This window comes from Takifugu rubripes, chromosome 1, assembly GCF_901000725.2.
Source record: "Takifugu rubripes chromosome 1, fTakRub1.2, whole genome shotgun sequence".
Lineage (NCBI taxonomy): Eukaryota > Metazoa > Chordata > Actinopteri > Tetraodontiformes > Tetraodontidae > Takifugu > Takifugu rubripes.
In genome coordinates, this window is record NC_042285.1 from 9,620,927 (window position 1) to 9,640,743 (window position 19,817).

Sequence of the window (19,817 nt, forward strand, 5' to 3'; positions counted from 1 at the left end):
GGAGGCCCGACTCCTGTGGCACAGCTGCTAACAGCTACAAAGAATCAGCCCTGGAAATCCGCTTAGGCTGCAATTAACCCGAATAAGACTTCGCAGAAGTTTCTGACAGCCGCTCCAAACTCTTGTTACAGCCAGCACAACGGCAGAGTTCGGTAATAATCAGCACCATAAATAAAGACGAGACAACAAAAGAGGCGGAAACATAACGAGTTTAGGCTCTACCATCTTGTATTGGTGATGCAATTTGTTGTCAGAAGCAGGACCACAGTATAAAACAGATGAGATTAACCGGTGGCACCAGCTAAAGGGTTAACAGTCAATCCCGGGCTGTGATTTGCAGATTTGACACGTGGATCGTCGTGGACACGGCCAACAAGCCCCCGGGCTTTAAATTCAGGGCCAACCACATTCCTACGCTCGGCGTGTCTGGAGGCAACATGGAATTGTCTGTTAGCAAGGTTGGCGTATTGTTTTCCCTCCTCCAGATTGTCTGTGTTTGCACCGCTGGAATGCCTGTAGCATGTAATTACGACCCCCTGACACGAGTGGGGAACTTCCCACAGGGGACAAGAGTCGCTGTCGGACTCGAGCGGCAAAGAAAAGCAGCGTAATGTGGCAGATTTAACAAAAAGAGTGAGGTGGAGGTATGGCGAGAGGTGGGTGGAGGTCAGCGGCGGTCCATCCAGAAAGCAGCGTGGCAAAAGAGTTATTAAGGAGGGGCTCTGTGGCTTAAATTAGATGTGGATGGAGGAGACACCTGTCAGATGAAGACCACCCCCCCCCTCCTCCCTTTTTCACGCTCCCTATACAACATAATGACACATCAGACGTCTGTTGGCGGTCAAGCACAAAGCAGGACCTCTGACTTGAATGTCTTTAATCTGGGCCGCGGTCTCCAGTTTAGGGTTCAGTTTGTACATTTCTGGTGAACATATATACAAAAACACATCTCGGCTCTTGATGATTTTAAATACTGTAATCAAAATATGATCTCAGTTTCCTGTTTTCACAGAAAACAAAAAAACACATCGTAATTAAGAGTCTTGCATCATGGGACATTTATGCTCTACCTCAGGCAGACACACCTCTATAAATGATGTAAAGGGCCACTGTGGCTGTGTGTGTGTGTGTGTGTGTGTGTGTGTGTGTGTGTGTGTGTGTGTGTGTGTGTGGGTGCACACAGAAAAAAAGGGGGTAGTTCCTCCTCCTCCACCTCCTCCCCCCGCTCTTCCTATTCTCCTCCCATCCCCTGCTCACCCAACCCCCTAGCTACCCGGCTGCACTGCAGAAGGTCAGAGCGAGAAAAAGAGGAGGAAGAGGAGAAAAGGGAGGCAGAGGGAGAGACAGGGGTGGGGCGGCTGGATGCGCACGAACATGCCGAGAGGTGAGCGTGTGGCCGAGCGATGACAGCCATGCTGAGCCCAAAGATCAGACAGACCCGGAGAGGTAAGCCCACCGTTTGTTAGTCCTCCTCATCTACCTGCTGTGGTCCATCAGGGTCCCTCCGATCCGAGAGTCCGTTTCTCTGAGTGTTAAGATTGGGATTTTACACACAGAAAAGAACACTTTACTTTACTCTGTGTTTCAGAGTTTTTGTGAATAAAGGGGCCAGGGTGCCCAGGCTGCATGTGTACATTAGCGTCCTACTACAGCTGGCAGCAGCCGCCGCCGCTGTGAATTCTATTGGGGGAATCGAGCAGCATCTCTGGTTTCATCACTGCAGCGCTCAGCGCTATCAGGCTGCTGTCAGCTGCTGCTGCTTCTGTGTGTGTGTGTGTGTGTGTGTGTGTGTGTGTGTGTGTGTGTGTGTGTGTGTGTGTGTGTGTGGGTGTGTGGATATATTAATGTGCCTGTGTGTTTGCACATATGTGCATGTATGTGTGTGTCCCTCCTTCCCTCTTTCCTTGGCACTAACCTGCAGGACTGTAATTATACAGCTGGGTCTGACTGAGGTAGAATGAATAGTTCCCAAGAATGAAATGTCTGAATCACGCACAGGAGCAGCCCGACACCGGCAGAAGAGCGGATTAAGTCTCTGGCCGTACGTTAGGCTGCATTCCCCACAGGATTCACTCTATTGTAGAAACACTATTCCATCGATCATTCTGATTACAGCATCACGCCAACGTGAACGGATATGAGAACAGGTGTGTGAGTAACGTTTTACACGCTTGCACGTGATTGTAATGTGGTTAAATCAAAAGTTGGAGGGGGGGGGGGGGGTGTTGCAACATACCACCAGATGGTGCTCTGAAGTGTTTCAATCACCAACTGACTTCTAAAATGGCTCAAAGATGAAAAAAAATATGAAAAAGTCCATGAAGGATCAGTACAACCGTTCCAGGTTAAGGTTGCCATAGCAACAATGCATACATTCAGATTAGGTGACTGCGATGATGCCGCTGTAAGTAAATGCTAAACACTTATGGTTTGAGCTTCAACTGAGAAATAAAGCCTGATTTTAAGCAGATCTTTGCTGCATTTGTGTTGGCTTGGAGAGGATTCAAGTTTCTAGCTTGAAGCCATCTCTTCCCTCGGCACATTCACGCCCACTTCACAACCCATTTGTTGCGTGAAAAAGCCATGAATAAACGGGTATGTGACAGATGTGGCGAAGCACCACAAGTCAGCGGAGGTTAAAGCGGGTCAAAAAAAGGACACAGCGCTAGCGGGCTAGCTTTTAGATGATAGGTTCAGATTCTGAATGAGAAGCCGGAAGATGACAAACTAGAAATGGACCTTATTCACGTTATCGACTGTTTTATTGATCAGTGAGATTCATGACTTATTTGAGGCTAGAACTCAGGAGATAAGCAGGACTGTGTAGTAACAATGCTAGTTTTTTGACAAAGCTTAGCAACCACTGTGCCTGCTGTGCAACAGTCCTTTCTAACCATCTAATGGGGTTTTATTTATATGTACTGTAGTTCTGCCAGTCACCACAAACCAGCAGAAACACATTTAATTGCCCACATATCTGCCTTTTCCCCCCATGTCTTCATGGCGTTATAATCAAAATCCATATGCAGAAGCACCCTGTGACATTCTGCGTTAACGAGCCCAAAACAGTCAGTAAAGGAGCCTGGAGAGATAAGCTCACACACTGCTACGCTCAGAAATGAGTATTGGGAATGAACGGATATTCTGCACAGCCGCTGTAGATCGGTTCTGCTCCACTGCAGCTTTAACGATCAGCCTATATGTTATTGAACACACCCCATTTCGTGTCATGCATACACACAAGTGTGTGTGAAATGGATAAGACATTAATCAACTGTAATAACTGGAAGTTGTGCACTGGTGCACCTGTAACTGTCATTTGTTACCCACCATAAATCAGCACTGAGGGACCAAATTAATGAAACTGAATTTAAGTGCGTGTGCGTGTGTGTGTGTGTGTGTGTGTGTGTGTGTGTGTGTGTGTGTGTGTGTGTGTGTGTGTGTGTGTGTGTGTGTGTGCGCGTGCGCGTGTGTGTGTGTGTGGTGGCAGGGGGGATTTGGCATCTCTCCTGCTAATGGAAGGGTCATCTTTCCACTTCCTGCTGATGGTTAATATACATTATGACTCAAACATGCAGCCAATGATATCATGCACAGCCTGCATGGATCATCATCCTCCCTCCAAACTTATGATACCTACATTTAACAGCGTGACCATCAGGCTTTAGCTAGTAAATTAGCCAGTTAATCATTTCTAATACATTAAACCCAAACCACACACCCGACCATATCCCTCATTTTCATTTTAAATTTAAGTTTAAATTACTGTTCTGGAGGAATAACAAACAACGACTGAGCCTACAAGCTACTGTATAAACCTGCAGCAGGTTACAGGTTAAAATTGGAGCAATTCACTCCATTAGCACAGTTAGCATTACTGTTGGGGGGATGTCACACTTGTTAATTTCACCATGTCAGAGAGCGAATCCACCTCATCACTGGATCTCTGATGGCAGGAGGTGTGAAAACAAGTCAGACTGAAAGTGTGACCAGGAGTATTTCCTGAACAGCAAAGCAGCAAAACAGCAATGATTGTTATCAGGTTACGCTTGAACTTTTATAGTACAATATGCCACAGTGGTCATATCTCATATGACTTTCACATTTCTGGGACCTCAAATAATAAAATAAGGAACATGTGAAAACACCAATTTACACTGGCAGAATACCAATGATGACTTGGAGATGATAACGTAAATATGCTCATAAACAAGTTGAGATGGATTTATTTGGGTGCAAATAGAGTCCAGAACCCACTGTGGTGACAAAGATGACTCTCAATACGATTACATCTGAGTCAAACTGCACATTTGTTATTTTTAGAGGCCCTGCTTCCTGATCCAGGGGGCTCCCAGGGTAGCTACTATTATTGTAGCTACGCCTCTGTTCCCCGGCAAATAAAAATAATCAAAATCTGCTCGTGCGTCATGTAGGAGCTAATTAATGAGGAGAAAATCCATTTGTTTTTCCCGGCTATTTAATGCCAGACCCACAGCAATTCATCCGTGACACAAAACCAATTTGCATACAGTAATTATAACGGGGATGTTGGGGGGGCACATCATGATAAACAACACGTGCGTGCTGCTCGTCAGCCATGATGATGAGCAGGATTATCATAATAACTTCTTTCTGCATGAGCTGCAGTTACATGTTCTGTTTCGGTGAACTGTTGCGACTGTGAGGAGAAAAGTTCTGACTGTGTTCAGCGCTGGAGCTGATAGAGCCCACAGAGGGGCTCCACCCATAGACAAGGAAGTTCTGAATCACCCTGAGCAGAAGGTCCAAACTGGCGCAGTGGAACTTGGCCGGTACACACACACAGCCACACGCTGTGACTCAGGCATGAATCATCGGTCAGTCTGTGTTCCACTCTGTCAGTGATCCAGACAGCTGATGCGTTAAACGGTGCCGTTCGTTCACACCGACACCGAGTAGGATGGAAAGAACCGGACCTTACGCTGTGAGGAAAGACGGAGGGGTGAAGGAGAACCGGCACGGTGCGTGTCAAGACTTAGATGCTCGATTTGTGTTTCACACCAACAAAGAATGGAATACTGAGCTTGATACGCAACCAAACTGATGCTTTTACGGCCTCTCCAGAATGTTCTGACACAGAAGAAAAATGGCCTGTTCTATAAGCCTCATGGACAAGTGACTCAATATAAAAGAATAAACATTGATTTTTCAGCCCCCTCCTCATTCATCCATCTCCTTATGTTCTTTGGGTGTCTCCAGCAGAGCGGACGTCTGCACAATTGATTCCTATAAATTATACATGATCATCAAATAGCATTGCCCCATTTGCCTGAAGAGCATGTAGCCCCCAGCAGGGATCCAGGGGAGCAGAACGGACGGTAAAGCAAGATTTCCTTGGTAACATGATAACCTATAATAATCAGCTGAACATGACAAAGTAATTAAAAGGCTTCACACGTGCAGTCGGGACGTTAAAGACAAAAATCCAAATGAGTTCTGTCAAAATCAGATGAATTCATGAAAGACACAACCCAGTCAGACAAATCTAGATTAAAACCAAATATTTTTTTGAGTGCAATTATATGCAAATTTAGCACAGCTTCGATTTAGTAACATAGAAGCGGGTTTGGCTTGAGGCTCCTTCCCAGGTAATGGTCTGCCTAGAAATTACAGGGAATGAATATCAGGCCCCCAGGAGGTTGCTGGGGAGGTGGTGGGATTGAGCTCTGAAGCACGGAGCAGCAGACTAGCGCAGAGCAGAAATAATAGCGAAGGCGGCAGAAGGCAGAGCAGCATGAGCAGCATGCACCAAGCGCAGTAGCAGCATGGAGCGATCAGGAGTCGCCAGGTAAAAGGGGGATTAAACACCAGTCCTAATCAGGAATCGCACGCAGCAAGTTGTCTGCCTGAACTAGCCCCACAGGCTCTGCATCATTTCTTTTAACTGGGACATAAACCAGCGTGTCGCGTGTGGTGAATGCCCAGGAAAATAATGAAAAATGTCTTAAGAGTGAAGACACAATGGTGTCTCTCACATCCAGTCTCCATGCTCACCTCACAGGTTAAAACCTGGACATGAGGCTGGGAAATCATACAGGTGACACGCGAGGACAGCGGGACCTGCTGAAGGGTAACAGACCTGGCGTCACCCAGAGACACAGCTGGAAGGCTTCAAACCGCTTTTTTTGGAAACCTGTCCTTGACTGAGCTCCAGTTACACACATGTGATTCAGGCAGTCAGCCAGCCAGTCCCATGTGGTCTTATTAACTCAAAAGCCTCTGCCATCGGGTTACTGCTGCTCACATCGCTTCCAAGGGCCGCATAGAGAGCCGGAGATCCCTGTGGCCTGAGGCTGTGTGTGTGTGTGTGTGTGTGTGTGTGTGTGTGTGGGTGTGTGTGTGTGTGTGTGTGCACCCTTTATGAGGTCTGTTTTATCTGCTTTCTGTGTTATCAGTGGCTGCTGCCTCGCTGTAGTCCCACTCCCCTTCATCTCTTCATATTCAGAGCAGAAGGTCGTGTGTGTTCATGACGGCAATGTCCAACAGAGAGTGTGTGTGTGTGTGTGTGTGTGTGTGTGGGTGTGTGTGTGTGTGTGTGTGTGTGTGTGTGTGTGTGCAGCATACACAATGAGGGATAAAACACACTTCTATTAGTGAGCAAATCGAGCTAAAGATATTCAAACAATAAAACAGCCCCAGCAATTTATTCTAATCCCATTTAATCCACCAGCCCCTCATGTGCTGCTTCTGTAAGTGTGGTATAGAAAAATAGAAAAAAGGAGAAGAAAATAAAGCTTTGTGTGTTTTCTGGGTGTTTGCAGCCAGATCCAAGAGCATGGTGATGGGTGAGGTGTCGCGGGGGTCATGCCGCCCAGTGTCACCCAGCCTCCAGGAGGGGGCGCTGAAGGCTGGCTGGCTGAAGAAGCAACGCAGCATCATGAAGAACTGGCAGCTGCGCTGGTTTGTGCTGCGCTCAGACCAGCTGTTCTTTTACAAAGATGAGGAAGAAACCAAACCACAGGTGAGGATGCTCTGAACGCCCTCAGATATGTTGTCTTACCCTCACATTTGATGAAATCTGGCCTGGGATTACACACACACACACACACACACACACACAGTCTTCAGAGTGCAATAATCATCTCTTCATGTTCTTCACTGAAATCTGGAGCCATTTATTGATTCCTTCCTTCTTCGCTCTGCATGACAGCTTTTCATTTAAAAAAAAAAAAAAAGCAGCCGTCTGCCTTCATTGTCCGTGTGTGTGTGTGTGTGTGAGTGATGCACACACACACACACGTACAGTAGCAGACACAGGCGAAGCACAGGATGACGTCTTCCCTCTCCTCTGTCTCCGCTCTGGGAGGAACAGCTGACTGAACACATTGATTCACTTTAATCAGAGTGTTGCCAATATCCTTCCAGCAAACATTGATTTGTGGCATCAAATTCAAGCCAGACACACACGCACGCACACACACACACACACACAAAGACAAAGACAAAGATGTGTGACAAGGTGTCAATTTAGCCCCATTTTGGTCTATTGCTCATCTTCTAATCAATAGGAAATTTGAGGCTGTGAGTGGTGGTGGTGTTGGGGGGGGGGGGGGGGGGGGGGGGTTACTGGGAGGAGTTTTTTCTAGGTGAATTACTGCAAGGCCACCCCCCCCCACCCCCTACAGATGAAAGGATGTGATAATTGGTTGAAAATAAGGTACCATTGTTGCACCAGCTTTAACTCGGGTCTAGTTTTTCATCTCTTCATGTGCTGACAAATGGAAAAATGCCTTATCTACACATTATACAAGCACTGAAAATGTAAGGATAGTTCCCCCGTCCTCCCCATTCTGAATTCTCATGGAATTTCTGTCTTCCTTTGGATGGGCCCAGTAAAACAGCAGAGTTGGACACACAGTAAAGACAGTAAACATACAGGAAAGGAGGCCGGATTGGAGAACAGCATCACAACATGGTCAGTGTTTCTGTTGTTAAGGAAAAACACCAAAAGAATCCCACCATCCCTATTTTCTGGAGCCTCCCCTGTATCCCAAAGAATGCTCAGAATCATGTTTTCTCATTCCGCCTCCCATTTGCTCTCTCCGATGACGTGTTGCTTCTATTCACCCTCCCTTGAACCAGCCACTAGCTACTCATGTTATTCCGTGCACATAGCACCCTTGGGACTCCCCCATCTCTGGGTTCTTGCCCTTCCCCTGTGCTCCATCCATCCATCCACGGCTCCCACCTCTTCCATTTGTTACCATGGTGACTAATGTTGGCGACAGCCTGGCCCTCTGGTTGAAGCTCTCCAGCAGACTTCCTCTCGCAGCTGATGGGGGATGCCAGTCTGCAGATTAACGTGGGCCGGCCCGCAGATGCTGGCATCTCTTCACAGCTTGCTTGGCCTCAGTTCTTTGGACTAAGTGCGTATTGATCTGGATAATGTATTCTGATAATCTGCGTTCGGTCTCAAGAGGAGCTGCTTAAAATTTTAGAGTGGGGCTGAAGAATGAAGGGGAGAGGGAGGGGCCGGGGGGGGGCAAAAAGATGGATTATTGCTCTCATTGCTTGACGTGAAATAAATAACTTCTACTCATAGAACTATGAACCAAACCAAGGGATGGTGTGGAGGTGCAATGCTGAGGATGGTTCTGGGTTCAAATCCCAGAGTGGGCCCTTCCTGTGTGGAGCGTCCATGTTTTTTTTTTCATCAGTTTTGTCTTCCACAGTTCAAGGACTATCCTTTGGGATACATTCCAGCACCTCCTGTGGAATAAGTGGTGGCAAACAGTAGCTAGATAAAAGAATACACCCATCTGTAGAAAGTCATGGAACTGAATTTGGATAAAAGAAAATCATTAAAAATTATTAAAATCAAAAGAAGATCAGGCTTGAAGCAAGACATGAAGATACTAACTACATCTGTGTGTCTGTTTCAGGGATGTATACCTTTGCAGGGTTGCCAAGTCAACGAACTCGTAGCCAATCCAGATGAACCAGGGAGACACCTTTTTGAGATTGTACCAGGTGAGGTTCCCTCTAAAACTCCCTCCCTTGTTTTACCTGCAGACTTTTCATAAGCCAATATTAGCATACATGTCTGCATTGCTGTGACTGTGGTGTTTGCCTAAATATTAATATTTATTTAGCTTGAGAATATAATTCAAATGGTACTTGCCTAAAAAAGAACATAATTCTAGTGCGGCTATTCTTTACATAGACCATAGAGGGCGCTGCTGGACAGTGATTAATCCCTCTGGGTTCCTGTAGGGTCGAACTCATATTTTATAACCTCACTGTTGTTGACATGTCCGGCACATTAATGGCTCCATAAATAAAACAAACAGAAAGAAAATGGTCAGCCCATCATCTAAACCACCTTCGGCTGAGTCATGCTTAATGTTTCGCATGTTCGAAACCACACAGAGTCCGCCTGTGGCTGACCAGCTTTTTCAATTCTGCATTCATTAAGTACCTCACTTAGTCGAGGTTGTGAGAACCTGCTGAATCTTTAACCATATAAAAACTATTCACCCACCTCGGTGGAAAAGTGAAAGCTGCCGTGCAGCTGCTAAGCTCAGTATTGGTAGCAGCCATCCCTCCATATATCGCTCCCGCTGTCATCCTGGGAGTATTTGCTCTGGGGTCTCTCCTTGTGTTTAGAAGGGCTCACACACTTGTGAGTGTCTGTGTGTTTTGTTTATGGCCGGTCAACATCACAGAGGGGTGAGAAACCAGGCCAGTTCCTACAGAGGGGGCTTCAGGCCAGCAGCCGGCGGGGCAGAGAGAGAGTCTGTGCTTTTTCCTGCAGATAACTACTGAAACATAACCCTGACCCCCCGACCCAGTGCAGCATGTAAAAGGTTTGGGTTGTGTTGGACCAACACCTCCAACAAAGTTCACATCAGCAAAAAGTTTGGATTTCCTCAAAATGAAAACAAAAACTGTGTCTATCTGTACATTGAGCAGATCTTATGTTTTTTTTTTTTAAACACTCTGGTCCTCTTTTCTCGGTTCAGTTGCAAGTAGTGGCTGCATGATGGTGTCCTGCTGGTTTGGTCGCCTTTTAAAATGCATTGGGACGTAAAGGGAACCAAATGGGGGTGTAAAAGCCTCTGACCTCTGCTCACTCGCAGCTCTCCTTTAACATTGGCTGCTGGGCTTTGTTTGTGTGTGTGTGTGTGTGTGTGTGTGTGTGTGTGTGTGTGTGTGTGTGTGTGTGTGTGTGTGTGTGTGTGTGTGTGTGTGTGTGTGTGTGTGTAAAGCCACCTGATATGGTGCAGTTTCAAGCAGAAGAGACAAACCTGTGAGCCCCCAGCACATGTTGAGTTAGCATAAAACTCTTTTACATTCAGCTGAATAAAGACAGAAAGCATCCTAAATAGCTCTGAAGGAGGGAGGGAGGAATTTCTATGCATTAGTATCTGAAGAAGCAGACAGTGATCCGAACTGCTCCCGTTCCTGACTATTGCTGAGTGGACCCGGAAACATGACAGCTCACTGTGCTGCTCTTGGTGATTTCCTCTTGGCTTGCACATGAAAGACCAGCAGCAGTCTAGCATGTCAGCAATTAAAAACTGAACACCCACCGTGCTTTATTTTTTCTTATCTTATGCACTCCAGACAGAGCGAGCAGTGCTCCCAAACAAAGCCGATTCAGCAGTCATGTGGCCGGGCCTGAATGGAGCCCCGTTAAAGCCCGCCGGCGTGACGGAAATGGGCAAATAATTAGCCTTTCAAAATATTCTTTGTGTTCAACAGCTGCCTCGGGGCTGCGGCCCTCTGTGGTGGCGCAATGAAAAGTATCTTTTGAGCATTATGTCAATTCTCCGAATCTGGATATTATTGTTTTTTTCAGTGAAAACACGTTTGGTGGGTGAAAAAGGGGTGATTTTCTTTCCTTTTTTACACGCATCGGTCAGATTTACTCTCGATGTTTCCGTCTTCTTCAGTGGATGGCGTACCGACTGATGTTCGGGATTTCAGCACAAAATCACGGATCCATCACTGCTTTTACTTTTTACTCACGGTTCAATGGCAATTTTGGAAAATTTGTGGTCAAGAAAGAGAGACGGCTTCACGCCAAATATGCAGGGAACCATTGACTGTGGGGCTGCTGTGAGGACCCTTAGGTACAGACTTTACACCATAAATAGGGATTAATGGGGCCTTGCACACACCGTACGCAAAATAGAGCCCATTCAGGGAATGTTATCCAGATTTCGGCTGTGGTTACACCAAACCAAACACCTCAGGATAGTCATCTTTGTTTCACAGTTTGAATGAGGGAAGGTCCTCCACTATTCTAAGGTTCATCCCTGGACACAGAAGGCAACTGAGAACCTTAGCATGGCATCTTTTGAGCACTTGCAGCCACAGTGGAAGCAAGATTCTTCATATTCTCCTCTTCCTCTCGTAAAAAACACCAACGCTTGCTCAGTTTTGGCAGAATCCTCCCAGTGGCAGGGCAGCTCTCTGAGAAAGAATCTGTATCTCCCAGAGATTGATTAGTGCTGTCTGCCTTCCTTTAATGTGTACACAAGTGTGTTTGGTAAAGACAGCCCATCTCCTTTCTACTGCACACACAGAAGGAGAGACGGGGCCTTGTTACACTCCTCCTCGGGGATTTGCTTCTCCCCGGGGTGCTGAGGGAACAGACCTGCTGCCCACACTGCTGAATGAGACAGGCCGGGATGAAAGGAGGGGAGTGAGTGCGCTGAATAAATGAGCGAAGGGCGAGTGGTGGGACCGGTCTGATGGGGTTTTGTTCGGGCTGGCACCGAGCATGCCTCACTGGCAGGTTGCGTCTTTCGGTTCTACCTGCGCACTGATCCGCTTCCAAGGGGACACGGTCGGGACGGAGAAGCCGTTTCATGCTGCCGCTGTAGGCCAGTCCCAGCCCAGGCAGACATGGGGCCCGTTTGCTGCAAGCCCGACAGCCTGAAGAAGCAACATCTCCAAGGTAACGGGAGACGGATGATGGAGCTTTATTTGATAACAGCAGAGTGACTGGTGGAAGCTGGGAGATTACTTAGGTTTGGTTTTGCTGGTTTCTGATTTTCCTGGGGCAGGGGCATGATGGAGGGAATACAAGGTCGGAGCAGGAAGCATCTGTAGGAGCACTGGCGTGTATTAGGGTGACCACTTCTAATATCACCTTTTAAATACATTTTAAATAAATTGGAAGTTTAAAGAGCGTAGCTAGTAATTCATAGCTGTGCTCTGATCAGCCTCTCACGGCACAACTTGGTTGTTATGGCAACATTGTGGGGAAATTGCTGCAACTTGCAACGTCCATGGGTCAATCTCAACATCGCCATGGTTTGGGGTTTTTTGCAGCGTTTTTTAAAATATGGATTTGTTGCAACAGGTGTGAACAATCATGAAACATTATTATTATCATTATTATTTAAATTATTTTCTTTTCCTTTGACGTTGTGCTTTTTTTCCTTTAAAAAAAAAGAGGAATAATGCAATCTTTTGCCATAAATGTGAGTTTTTACCCCTAAAATGAGATCAGTTCAAAGAAACCTCGTTTCCCAGCTGAACCGGTGCAAGTTTAAAGGTGCATGAAGCAAATCTCAAGCTGTGTCTCTTTAATACGCTGTCACCATGACATCAGAAAGGATTTGGTGCTGTAAAGTTTCTTTTGCTTTTCTTTTTTGTAGCCATTCTGGCATTTAAGTTAAAACCATGAAGAATTACGACTTCACTTCTTAAATGTCACCCAGAGGTTTGGGGGTTTTTGTGGAGGCTCACATGTGCAATCACCCCTGACACAGAAAAGTGTTGATAAATCATCCTGGAGAGTTTGGCTGTCTGTGGGCATATTAAAATCAGCTTGGGCACATCTTTACATGTGAGGTAGGCCAGGGTGGGCTGTTTATCACGACTGTGTGAATTTGCAAAGCTGGGCGACAACGGCCGCTTCACTTTACGACACCGCTGTTTATATTTGGATTCCTTCCTCCCAGCTAAATGCCTGTGACAACAATGACACTGATGGTTCATGCTAATAAGGACTAGAGCATTTTTCCTCATTTGTGCATGCACGACAGTGAAAGCTGCATATTAACCAACAGATGAAAATATATATACATTCATGTGTGGACTGTAGATTGTATTGTTTCTGATAGTTCAGATATATAAGAAAGAAACAGCAATGTTCTTATTTCATTCTTTTCATGCTAATGGGTTTAATGCATTTGATACATTTAGGAATAAAGTAATGAACTGGTCTAATATCTGTTTGAAATAATCTAATTGCAAGAGGTTTAGAGGGAAATCTTTTCTTCTACATTCATAATATGGCAATTCTGCCACCTGGTGGCAAATATTAACATTGTCGCTTAGAATCTATGACATTTTGCGGTTTAACGTTCTGTTTTAATGTTGTTGTTTTTTTATGAACGCTGTGAATTTTATGACTTAACCCACAAATGAGGTTTGCAAGACCTATTTTAACCCAATATTCAGTACAATATTACGTAATGAGCTTCCCTATCTGAAGTTGTCCCAAAAATTCTAAAAATGTGTAAATTCTCGTGTAATGAGCTGTTTCTCTGGCTATCATCTGTCTGTAAAGGAGGAACTGGAGAAAAAGAGCGCGCACCAATCAGCCATGAGTCCTTCCTGCTCATGGCCAACTCCCAGACAGACATGGACGACTGGGTCAAGGCCATAAGGCGGGTCATCTGGGCGCCGTTTGGAGGAGGTGAGCTGAAACACGAGTTGCTTTCACACCTGCTGCGCGTGGCTCAACACAGAAATGGGAGAGGTACGGTTGGGCTGGCAAAAAAAGAATAATCAAGCATCAAAATGTTCTTAACCCACCAGCATCAATCCGTCGACGCACCAGTTTAACAAACTGGGAGTAAGAACAGACGCTCATCTGACAAAGGTGGAGGAACAATGACCTGGTTCATCCAAGCAAGCGGAAACGATTGATGTGCAAAATGAAGACGCTTGTTTTGTGTTCACAGTCAGTCAGCATTGTGGTTCATTCTCACCCTAGCAGCTCTGGTCTGTGTCTCTAACTGGTGCACTTGACAGGAGGTCAGAAACATAACTGGGGCTGTGGGTGTGAACTGGAGCAGCTGAATCCGGGTGTCAGCTTTCAAAAGAGGCGTTTATTAATAGCAGATAAATGTAGAATAGCACAAACTTGATAAAGTGTTGGACATGACTGCTCTGGGTTTAGAAATAGCCTTGAAAAGCACAAACTTCCTCCTGGAATTCCAGGAAAAGTGTATAGTTTATGCCCTTTGTGTAGTTTTTATCTGACCAAGTAAAAAAAGAAAGGAGATTGTGAAGCATGGCAAAACATAATTCATTAAAACACTTTGCAAATCCGTGGGGAGGGTTCTAAATCTGTTACACCCGTGTTCAAGCAGTTATTCAGAGGAGAACAGCAGCAAATTCAGCAGAATTCTGCCAGACCAGGATGATGTAAGGCATTACCTCACACTGGCACATCCTGCCTCCCTCTCGGGTTCAGTGGTCTGGGGGTGTCCGTCTGGCACTTCTCAGTCCAGAATAGATCTGTCGCCAACTCACAGACCCTGTCGTTAACGGCCCGGCGCGGTCGCAGCACGCTGACCTCCATCGGCTGCTGGTTGTCGGAGCTCCTTCAACGGTCGCTGTGGTTCATCGGTGCCGCAAGAGCAGGACTGATCCCGTGGTGGCGTCAAATGCCAGAATCGGAATGGATGGACTTGGTGAAATGTGGGTTTGGGATGTATGAGAGTCTGTGCAGTTCCTGCTCGGTGAACTACTATGATTACCACGAGCTCTCCTCCAGCTGCAACTGCTGCAGCCAGTCAGCAGGTATCAGTCAGAAGGGGCTTAAAAGACACTGGATCTACTGAGAGTCTGGCTTTTCTCTTTAAAACAGATCTTCATAGGTGGATGAATTCTTCAAATAATGCTTGCTCCATCCGTTCGCAGGGATTTTTGGTCAGCGTTTGGAGGATACCGTCCAGTTTGAGAAGAAGTTCGGCCCCCGGTTGGCCCCCCTGCTAGTGGAGCAGTGTGTGGACTTCATCAGGGAGAGGGGTTTGGACGAAGAGGGTCTCTTCCGGATGCCAGGACAGGCCAACTTGGTCAAGGAGCTGCAGGAGTCTTTCGATTGCGGCGACAAGCCTCTGTTTGACAGGTAGCCACAGGAGCGCACACGACCGCCGTCATAATCCAGCCAGTCCTAATTTTTCTCCTTTGCAGTAATACAGACGTCCACACTGTGGCGTCCTTGCTGAAACTTTACCTCCGGGAGTTGCCTGAACCAGTCATCCCCTTCTCTAAATATGAAGACTTCCTCACATGTGCACAGCTTTTGGCCAAAGATGAAGAGGAGGTATACGAGGCATAGCCAGGAGAGTGTTCAGGTGCATTTATGGGTCTAACTACTGCAACATCTGTCTTTATCAGGGGACCCAGGAGCTAGGAAGGCAAGTTAACACTCTACCTCTACCTAACTTCAATCTCCTCAAGTACATATGCAAGTAAGTCCTTTGCTGGTTTTGCGTCATCGGATCTTAAAGGTTGCGAAGCTTTGATTTCTAGCGTTGATGACTTTCTCTAGGTTCCTAGATGAGGTCCAGTCTCACTGCAATGAAAACAAGATGAGTGTCCAGAACCTCGCCACTGTGTTTGGACCAAATATCCTTCGACCCAAGATGGAGGACCCGGTCACCATCATGGAAGGTTCGCAGAGTCAATGGTAGCTTTGGTCATTGTGCAAAATTTAGGAATAAGCAAAAGTAACAACATTTACAGAGCAATTATGAAATCTATGATCTAATGATCACGCTGGAGGGTAAAAGCCCTGAATGTAATCGTGTCCCCCTTGACTGATCCAAAGGCACGTCTCTGGTCCAGCACCTGATGACCATCCTTATTAGGGAGCACATCCGCTTGTACTCAGGGAGGGAGCACGAGGGACCCCAAACAGAGCTCCCCGTCCAGGGGCATCAGCCTCAGCATCGCAGTCTGGGCGCATGGATCTCTGAAGAAGACCTCCAGAACTGTCCGGTCTCCAACCCCGAGCAGGAGCTTCACAGCAGCGCCTCGTCTCTGGATGCCAAACTCTGTGCGGCCGTCACTCCCACCCAGACCCCAAACGTGAGCTCTGGACCAAAATTGGGATCTTCGGCTGGGAAGGGAGAGACGCTGGTCAGCCCGAGTAAACAAGGCAAGACTGTGCCCTCCTGGAAATACTCGTTCAAGAGTTCCTCTGCTCCTCGGTCCCAGGCTCAGACCAAACAAAGCAGCAGCGGCAGCTCTGCGGCTGATGTCACCAGTGTGTCCTCTGGAGGTGGAGGTAATTGGCTCATGAACGGCTTGTCGTCCCTAAGGGGACACCGGCGCACTTCATCGGGCGAGCGGTCCACTCGAGACCGGGACTCCACCGGCTCCTCGCAGAGACTCTCCACTTACGACAACGTCACCTCTTCCTCGAGTATGGGGAGTGTTCTGAGCGTGGCGAGCACCCCCTGGTCCACCTCCTCCTGCGAAATCTCTGTCCCTGACTTGGGAAGCGAGCCGTCGGCAAGGGACAGCAGTGGGCTTGGGGGTGACGGAGGGGAGAAAAGGGACAGCCAGGCAGAAAGTGATGGGACGCGGGATGGAGCCATAACAACAGATCCCAGCTCTGAGCAGGACAGCTGCGAGGCCATGGAGCTGTGCAGCAGCAGCGCGGCCTGCAGCGAGAACGGAAATGTGGCCCCGCCCACCGGAGTGCCGTCCATCATCACGTCCGAGGACGGAGACGGGACCAATCTCACGCTCGGTAGTTTGGTGGAAGATTTCAAGGAGGATTTGAGGAAACAGAAGATTTCCTACGAGGCCAGAATCCAAAAGTAAGTCCTTCCAAAGGCTCGGTAGATGTGTGATATTTTTAATCCTGACTGTGCTGTGCTGCCCTCTACAGGCTGGAGGAGTCCAGTGCTGCTCTGCGCACACAGATGGAGCGTTTGGAGCAGGAGATGGAGCAGGAAAGGAAGAAGCAGCGCATGCTGGAGATCAAACTGCGAAACTCTGAACGGGCACGGGAGGATGCAGAGAACCGCAACCGACTTCTGGAGAAGGAGATGGAGGAGTTCTTTTCCACACTGGGGGACCTGGCTTTGGGTGCGAGGACTAGCGACATTTGACCCGACCGTGGTCTGAACTGCTACTGGTTTTATTGCGAAGACGTGCGTCTTAACATTCCTTCAAAAAGAGGAGCGAGAAAATAAAGGAACCAAAGGGGGGATTTGAAGATAACGGGAAATTCTGAGGGGTCTGGGTTGATGTTTCCAGATTACGCATGCTCGAAATGACGTGGTGGTGCTGTTATGATTACTCTCCGTCCGTCCAGGGCTTGTGTTGTATAGATAGTTCATGATCAGTGGACTCTGACAGTCTCAGTACTAGAAAGCACTGACTTCACCAATCACTGATTTAAAAGAACAAAATGGGAGGGGGGAATCCTAAAATGCAAAAAAAAAAAAAAAAAGAATTAAAATGGTACATTTAGGAAGTTCTTCACACTTGCCAAGGATTACAAAAGAGTTTTCCAGTTTCAGTCTCTATGCATATCAACAAATAGTTCTGACTTTATCTGGCTTTAGTGTTTTTCTAAAGAATCATGCTAGGCTAAGGCCGTTTTCCACCTGGGAATACAGCTCAGCTCAGATTGGTATGTGCATTAGACAAATGTTGGGAACAGAACCAAAATAGCTTCACCACTACCCCATGGGGCACTCCTCTGTTGGGGTGCCACACAGTGAGAGGCTAGTTCAACTAGCATTCCTTTCAATGTTGCTGTTCATGTTCCATGCTTGAAAAGAAACACTGAAGAATCAAGGTAGGAATAGTGTACAATTTCAGTTAGTTCCTGTTCTACTTTTTTGGGGGGGTGGGGGGGGGGGTTAAATTATTAGCTAACTTGGCTAACTGCAGCGTGGCACTGTTACGATGCTCTGCTAATAATATAGCTGGTGTGGCTATTGTTATCTAGACCACGTGCTAAGATGAACTTATCGTCTTAGAAGAAGAAAATGCATCTTTATCTATTTTGAAAGTGTCTGGTTAATATCAACAGAGTGTGTCTGTACAAATCCAGGTTCTCGCCATGTGTTAGCTGGGCTAAACAGCAGGTCAGTGTAGTCTCACATTTCTCATTTAAATCTCAGGATAAAAGCAGACTAATGTAATTAACAAATTTAACTGTTGGGCTAGTTAAAATCCTATTTTGTAACCTGTATAATGCATTTCTAAATATTGGTGGGTGGTCATTCTAATTCTTTTCATGTGATCAAGAAAGAAAAAGCTTGGTTGTGGATTAGCATAGCTTCAAACGGTAAATGTGAAAATCGGTGGGTTGTTTTTCTTTAGGATGGTTCAAGTTGCAGAGACAGTAGATAACCCGGCTTTTATCGTCCTTTACTGTAGTTGCTCAGCAGATATTTTCCCCCAAACAACTACAATACGCAACAAAAATATCAAACATATATCATCACAAATACAGATTGTCAGGAAATAGCAACCTTTGCAATATCTCCCCGCGAGCCATCTTCTTCTCAGGCCCGTCCAGTGCCTCTTTCACCATCACCGTTATTTCCATGTGCTGTTAACGTTAAAAGAGTCAGTGTTTCACTCCAAACCTCAATGATGTCCACACCCCTTTAATAATGCACCCGTAGAACAAAAGGGACGGCTCAAAACAAGCATTTGAAACCAGCACATGCTGCCAAGGATGCAGGAAACGTTGCTGGGGTACAGACAGCGTGGGTTTTTCTGGAGCGCCTCAGCTGGTGGCCCAGTGACGTTCGGAACGGCCCGTCCGGAAGCCGTGTTGATTTTGGCTCACAGAGCTGAACACTGCCCTCAAAGAAACAATGGAGTTTCCTGGTTGTGCCTTCCAATAGGAAAAATGGAGCGTTACTGGCGCGTCCTGTATGATATTGCAACTATTCCCGCATCCTCCACAGAGAGGTGGCATTCTTGTTAGCAAAAAACAGCAAGGAAAACCCTGATGACCAATGATCGAGTGCCCCTCGAGGCGCTGATTCTTAAGAGTGATATTGAGAATGTAGCCCTGCAGTGAATGTAAAGTGTTGCTGATGGTGGGAAATATCATCAGTGGGAGGGGGGCGTGCATCAAGGGTAGGCCGCTTATTGGCACGTAGTAGACAGCTCCTGTTGTGGTCGAGTTGCTAAATATTGGCAACGTGTTGCCAATCACAACATCGAAAGGTGGTTCAAGTGGCAAATGAGTACAAGCAGTATGATTACAAGTGAAAATGTGCTTTGTTTAGACAATGTCTGTATCTTATTTTATATTGTATAGAAACACATTCAACACAGGTTTACTTGGGGATTCATAGGACTTGGTACTAATACAAGCTGGTATTGAAACGGAGACAGTGTTATAGAGGGTCGGGACACCTTTCATTCCTGTTAGACGAGGCTAAATGTGTCTTATTGCTCTGCTGATGATTGATGGTGCTTATTTATTATGGATTACCACTATTGTAATGAAGGATGTGTATGAGAATAAAGGAAACAAGGATGCAAGAAGGAGAATAAATCTCAATATCATCAGGTTCTCATTTTTCCTGATATCAACAGGTCAGACGTCAGTAGCCTTTAATCCTCAACCGTAATCCTTTGTGCGTTTGTTACTGTCGGGAAATCTGACGACGGATTCTGCCGCTTTGTTGCGGCGACGCGAGCGTTCTCACGCCAGATCAAAGCCACATTTCAGGGAATTCAAACAGCGAAACGTTGACGACTTTGAGGCGACCCAACTGGACGCACAGCCAACAGCAGAAAAACGAGGCGACACCCTTCTG

The 19,817-nt window shown here is 46.6% G+C and overlaps 1 protein-coding gene across 1 annotated transcript; it reads left to right on the top strand.

Annotated features, from left to right (window-relative positions):
• Positions 1–1,291: 1,291 nt before the first annotated feature.
• arhgap22b (Rho GTPase activating protein 22b) lies at positions 1,292–17,459 on the top strand. Its single transcript, XM_003961539.3, has 10 exons — positions 1,292–1,446; positions 6,801–7,000; positions 8,922–9,009; positions 13,568–13,696; positions 14,929–15,136; positions 15,202–15,334; positions 15,409–15,482; positions 15,563–15,684; positions 15,842–16,838; positions 16,910–17,459. The coding sequence occupies exons 1-10, from the start codon at positions 1,404–1,406 to the stop codon at positions 17,130–17,132; spliced, it is 2,217 nt and encodes a 738-aa protein (XP_003961588.3). The 5' UTR covers positions 1,292–1,403; the 3' UTR covers positions 17,133–17,459.
• Positions 17,460–19,817: the final 2,358 nt, after the last annotated feature.

Bases quoted from the DNA above. Each gene is read 5' to 3' on its own strand.
- arhgap22b (XM_003961539.3), top strand. From the start codon at position 1,404: ATGACAGCCATGCTGAGCCCAAAGATCAGACAGACCCGGAGAG. The intron at 13,697-14,928 runs GTGAGCTGAAAC...ATCCGTTCGCAG, and splicing joins CTGGGCGCCGTTTGGAGGAG to GGATTTTTGGTCAGCGTTTG. The intron at 16,839-16,909 runs GTAAGTCCTTCC...TGCCCTCTACAG, and splicing joins TACGAGGCCAGAATCCAAAA to GCTGGAGGAGTCCAGTGCTG.